General features: G+C 33.2%; 1 protein-coding gene across 1 annotated transcript; it reads right to left on the bottom strand.

Annotated features, from left to right (window-relative positions):
* Positions 1-1,759: 1,759 nt before the first annotated feature.
* Positions 1,760-6,579, bottom strand: LOC149486910 (acyl-CoA:lysophosphatidylglycerol acyltransferase 1-like). Its single transcript, XM_089697296.1, has 5 exons — positions 6,529-6,579; positions 5,927-6,063; positions 4,354-4,487; positions 3,655-3,995; positions 1,760-3,103 (listed from the first exon to the last, which is right to left on the bottom strand). Exons 1-5 carry the CDS (start codon positions 6,577-6,579, stop codon positions 2,867-2,869), a joined length of 900 nt encoding a protein of 299 aa, XP_089553422.1. The 3' UTR covers positions 1,760-2,866.
* Between the last annotated feature and the right edge of the window lie 268 nt (positions 6,580-6,847).

Raw genomic sequence — 6,847 nt, 5'->3', positions numbered from 1 at the left:
AAATCTTGTTTTATTTACGAACCTTTCAAACACAAACTATTTTGAAACAAACATAAAAGTTAACCGTACACTGTAATATATAAAAATACACAAAGTTAATTATTATAATAATGCTGAAACCATAAAATGTCTATTGTATATTGTAATGCATAAATAATACGTGTTTAAGTACAGACAAAAAAATGTATCTTCAAAGATAAACTTAGTATTAAGAATAAAACCTATTATTATAAGCTTCCATTTACCAATATAGCCTAGGCACTTACGGCGAAAATATTTTGGCATTAGTATAGATCACCCGGTTTTTGCACACCGTACATTTACCACCCGTGACAATAAAGGATGCAATTATAAAAACGATGCTTTAATTCTAACATTTAATGGCCCGGGTTATACACATAGTAATAATAATCTAGTTTTGATGTTAATGAACGGTGATTGTTACCCATTAAAAACCTAAATTAACTATAAATTTAAAAACAAAATGTATGCGATATGATAAAAGAAAAAACAAAATGAACAATAAAATTAACGAACATCGCGACTGAAATGTATTTTCTACTCAAAAATACAACGAAACACCCAATTGATACGAAAATGAGACCTTAATTTAAAACCAAAGCGAAACAAAGCGAAATTTAAAACAATCATCTTTTGCACACGAAATGTATAAGTTTCCTACCTTAACCCTACGTGATATATTAAACAGCAAAACGTGATTTATCTCTTGTTCCATAAATTGTTGATAAAGCGTTGTGAATTATTGTATAGTTCTCCGAGAGAAAATTCGGATTTTACGAGTATATTAAGATGGCGTTCATACAAAAAGAAACTGAACCATATTTCACTCAAACAGACGGTAAAGACCGTAATATAGCAGCGTCGAATACAAAATAACCTTAACGTATAATCTTCATTTGCAGTAATACATTTTATTTCTAACTGTAAGGAAATTAATTACATTCACAAACATGTAGAACATTCTAGAAATTCATTCTATAGCACATTAAACTAATCAATAAAGAAAAAGGCCAATAAAAAGTAAAGAGGTATTTAGTTAAATTGAGGAGAATGTCAAATCATACATTAATTTTATACGCAACATTATTTTCAGTTTAGTTTTTAAACAAAACTCAATGTGATCGACGAATTTAAATGGTGATATACCATGATACATCATCATAGAATATTATTTTGTTATTTACCTCATAAAAAAGAGCTCTAGACAAACATAGCGTAAATCATTTCAACCGATACAACCAATCTAGAAACTACATTTACAGATGTTTCCTAATTATTCCATGTCTACTATCAAACCATATCTTCTTTAAAAGTATCTTCACAAAAACGAAATCACTAGACCTTCAAAATAGCATTCTAGACTCAAAAAAAGCAATTCTCCTCTAATATAATAATCGAACAAAAACACAGAAAGCAAAGCAAGACCTACAAGCTAAGAAGTACTTAAATATTGACTTATTTGTCACAGCACGAATCGAATACCACACCGTAGTTCTCACTAGACATATTTGGATGCCATTTAACCACAGGGTGTAGAAATAATACGAGAAACGGTATTACTGAAATGTATTTACATTATTTGCGGCCTGATGAAGAGAAACTATAAGTGCTTAGAATCCCCTTTAATTGAAATCAAATGGCTTGATACGAAATTAAATATGGCATCCCGAAGTCGGTAATAAACCCAGATTTCCAATATAAGTTGATATATTTTTCAAAATATGAATGACTTGAAACATCAAGCAATTGACAAACATATCATCAGACCGCAACTAAAGAGCCTATTCTAAAGGTTTCTCATCGTTCATATTACGAATAGGTAACAACACAACTAAAGGAGAGAACGTAAACATAACACGCAATGTACTTACAGTGATTAGCCAACGTGTACTCGTAAACAGGTTACCACTAAGTGAGTAAGAAACTTCTAGTATAAAAGTGATAATTTTCGACCTAGCGTAGGATATGGAGGACTCACACTTGACGCAGCGCTAAAGGAATTTGAAACGTCTGTATAACCAATAAGGTTGTCTTTAGATCGTCATTCATTGGCAACAAGTAATAATTATAAAAACCTGTCCAAAATGATGGATTTCCTTTCAGGCGATGCGAGGAAAGTATTAATCACTTCTTATAATTGATTAAATGTAAACCAGCCAATAAATATCCTTATAGAGTTCTCGAATACTTGAGGAGTAAATAAATATTTAAAAAGGGGTGAATCCTGCAGTTACACAGACATTTCAAATCGAATTACCGCATTAAAAATGCATTGCAGTTCGCTGCGTCAGGCCTGAATTATCCTAATACAATCAAACTATTGTCCAAATTACAAAATTACATCATATTGTGAAAGTGTAAAACATTTAGTTATCTATTTTCATGTAGCTGCCATAATATGTATATCTTAATCTATTAGAGGACTCTCCAATTTTATCATTTAACAATTTGGTTCACAATTGCAATTTCTCTTTACCACATGCCTTCATTTTATGACTGTGAAGTTAGCCTCACATAATATTCTAGGTCGTAAACAAAAAATATAACCTCTTTGCACACTGCTACATCTACGATTCGCAGTAACTTCAGAGCTATAAACTTGTGCCGACACGATATTAAGTTTATTGTTCTGCGTGACAGTTGAACCCTGAAGCAATTGGTAACTAGTCGTCGAAGTTGAAGATCCATTACTTCGCTAGTAATTGAAATTGGTTAGTGAATGTCACGCTTGAAATAAACTCAATACCGTGTAGCCATTACAAAATTCCTTATCTATTACAAATTTGGTTCATGGCGTCTCAGTTTAGAGATCGTCAAAGCGTTCTGGTAATTTCTTTCATGTGTATTACCATAAGCACGTCAGAAGGGCGCACCAAATTTTGTACTGTATGAAGGTGGACGCTAGGAAGAATAAATGCAGGATCAGATAGCGTACGTTGTCTTGTCTAACAGGCCTGGTGACTAGAGGCGTGCTTCCCTTGGCTGGGAATTGGCCAGTGCGGTAGAACTCTTCTAGCATTTTGTCCTTCTCTATGAAACGATCGTAGAGCCAGTTGGTCATGCCTTCAGGGTCTGAAGGTACCTGGGGTAAACGGAAAAACAGTTATTCGATGGCTACGTTTTCATCCACGTACTTATTGCGAGAGAAGGTAACTTTAAACCATAACAGACAGTTTATTTAATAAGACAGTTTGTAATGACTGGTAATATATTATACTTAGTTAGACTATCAGCAGTACCGTCAATGATAAATACCTACTAAATAGCATAAAAATGTGCAACATAATATGATACTATCATGTAAACTGGATAAAAACCCAATATTAAGTAGACTGCTTGCATACCATTTTAACTTGGATACCTAATTATAATTTTGTTTCCTGTTAAACCGTTATTCCAATTCTATACTAATCTGTACTTAATATTATAAAGCTGAAGCGTTTGTTTGTTTGATTTGTCCGATTTGAAAAATTATTTCGGTGTTGGATAGCCCGTTTATCGAGGAAGGTTATAGGCTATATATTATCACGCTAATACCAACAGGAGGAGAGCCACGCGGGTGAAACCGCGGGGCGCAGCTAGTGAAGAAAATTTAATCTAAGAACGTCCAAGCACAATTTTTCTAGAACTTACCTCAGAACTGGGATACAATCTATAGTGTATATGCGTGGTGCAAGCTCCCCGGATGCCACGCACCACGTCAGTGAGATGGAAGGGTACTCTCACCGGGTACGCGATGGTTGATTTAAGCTCTAAAAATATCCTTGAAACTTCTACCCTTTTTCCAGAACTTACCTCAGAACTAGGATACAGTCTATAGTGTATATGCGTGGTGCAAGCTCCCCGGATACCGCACACCACGTCAGTGAGATGGAGGGGTACTCTCTCCGGGTACGCGATGGTGACGTCCAGGATCCACTCGATGCTGTCACTCGTCTTGGAGACCTTGATGCTGTTCTGGTTGAAGTTGTTGTCTGCGGAAAATAATATTTTAATGGTGACTTCTTAAGGGTAGCTAATATTACTAGGAAAGTGGCTATGAAAATGTTAAGCTAAGAAAACTTTTGAACAATTGGCAGTCTTTATACTGCTATATAAAACGAATTTTTAGATTATGATTTATTACTTGAAGTTTTCAGTTTACACCTGTATTTCTAATAATATATTAGTAGAGGGAAATTATCCGAGATACAGTCGTACGTGTATATGTATATGTTTGTTTATTCCAATTTATTTTGTGCAATCGTTTTTTTGATGATTTTTAAATGAATTTGATAACCTTATGATTATCTGTAGATCTTAATAACTAGCATTTTTTTCTTTAAACCTTACCTTTCTTATCCTCGCTTTTAGACGTGCTGGGTTGTTCTCTGTGGGGCCCCACTTCTTCCATGATGACCTTCATTGCCCCCGCGCGGGGCAAAGTGACATACTCGAGTTTGGGCAAATTGTTCTTCTCGGCAAATCTGTTACAAAAATAGATATGAAAATAAAATATGTAAGCATTATTTAAAATATCTAACGAATAATATTCTCTAGGTGAAGCACATAAAAGATGAGAATAACATTGTTTGCTAGAAGTCTAAATATTTTTCAAATTAAATTTACCTTCTTTTATGTAATAGCTACCTTTCAATTAAATCTCAGTAAATATCGGTTCAGCCGTTTCAAAGATTACACAGGATTAGCAAATTGCCATATTTTTTATGTCAACTTCTTCATTGAACTTTCTTCTGCATTAAAATTAGTTATTTTATAATTATGAACACTTCAATTTTATATACCTCATTATCACGTTAATTCGAACGAACCTACATTTATTTTTATCCAGACCCATTATTTCTGTATGAACTTAAGCATTTAAGAATTAGGTCATAACCTTACACCCTACACCCTACCCTTAAAGAAATGAGGTGACAATTTATCTTCACCTCTCATCCCATTTAAGAAATCACTTAACTAATTATTTTTTGTCAATGTCAACGCAAAATCAATTTTTGATTCTATTTTGTTATTTATCTGTGAACTGTTTCAACTTATTGATATTTTGTCATTAACATGGATTGTACATTAACTAATTTCAAATATAATGAAGTAGGTATCTTAAATATAAAGTCTAAAGGAATGTTGATTCAAATATTATAACTAATTTCGTTTTTTAATACAACTTTGAAATTAACAAATCAAAGTGCCTCAAAACGAATTTAACGAATCCACGTTTAATCTCCTCATACTCATAACAACTGAAAAACAATACCATTATCATGGACATTAATAAATAGCGTTATAAAAAAATTGGCCCTCACAAAATGAAACAAAACATTTTTTGAAGTGCACTCAAAACAAATACAAGTGGGCTTACTTGCCTGCCTCGTTAGAAACAAAACACGAATAATTGGCTGGGGGTGTTTTTAGTATCTATTTTTGTATCTCTATGTTAAACATTCCATGTATTGACATTGTACTGTGAAACAATTGAACTACTATATTTCATGCTGGATTTAAAATGATCGATTCGGTGTATCAGGAAAAAGGAGGAAGTCCGCTGAATGTATTTTGTGGATTGTTTAATGTTGTATCTCAAAACTTCAGAACCGAATACCTACTTTAATTTTATATTAGTAACAGTGTTTTATAGCAATATTTCAGTAGTATCTAAGTAGGTATATAAAAGTGATAAGTAGGTATATTATGTGAATTCACCTATATAACATACTCGGTGTATATGAAAATTTTAATTCGTCCAAGATTATTCTACAATATATCAATTTAATTCTTACATAAATTGCCTATTTTATTTAAATCAAGTAAAAACTAGTAGGTTTATTATACGCTTGAGAAAAACGCAGATTTCTGCGTGATATACCTATCGTGGCGTATAATATATAAACCTATTCACACAAACCTTTGGCTAATTTCTCTCCTCTTATGCAAGAAACCTCCTTCAGGAAACAGCACCATAAACTGTCTTCCGAGAGGTATATAGTATTTGTGGATGTGTGCTCGCAGTTCTTCTAAGGATGCATCTCGTCTGGCCTTGCCCTGTGAATAAGAATGTTATTGTAATTGGCGTAAAGTTCATTATTGTAACTTTTAATGGGAATAGGAAAAAGTTTATATTGTTGAAAAATGTATTTATGTCTTGGTTATTTTAATGGATTGAAGTAGGAAACAGCTTTGTTATTCGTTTGAAGCTCAAATTGAGAGAAATATTCATAATATACCATCTAAACAAAGCCCAAGTGGTACCTACATTAACTATTCCTAAAATTACGAATCGTGAAATCAAATTTTGATCGATTTTGAATTGTATACAATGCAAATACAAAAATAAGCTCCAGCTACATAGCTTGAAAAATAAAATAAGTACCTACTATAATTATTGTCAGTTAACATCATAATAGGGTAATTTTCCTCTTAAGTAACACTTAACACTACATCTAATATCTGCATGTCACATCCGAGTCGACTGTCTCCAAAACAGCCATACCACACAATCAAGCTTACCACTACAATAGCTCCTACATCAGTATTGTTACTAACTTTAACACCATACATTTGTACCCATTCCATCAGCCCATACATACTCGTCCTCTCAAGATGCACCCTAATCCATCCTACCCCATATGTTAACTATTAATGGGCCCGTCACGGATCATGAACTCAATGCTAACGGTTATTACCACTCAATGAGAATGCACTTTTACTTTCCCTTCATTACCAACATTGAGGAGCGTGTAAAAATGACGCGTCTGTTATTTGATTAGCACTTTTCCCTAATACTTTTGGCAATGTTTTGTTAAGCTGTATTAGTATGAAAATAAAG

This window comes from Colias philodice, chromosome 7 (assembly GCF_061535455.1).
Source record: "Colias philodice isolate Cphi_HAF_F1 chromosome 7, ilColPhil1 Martin Lab GWU primary, whole genome shotgun sequence".
Lineage (NCBI taxonomy): Eukaryota > Metazoa > Arthropoda > Insecta > Lepidoptera > Pieridae > Colias > Colias philodice.
Note: the sequence above shows the minus strand (reverse complement) of the source record. Positions and strands in the feature narration are given on the sequence as shown.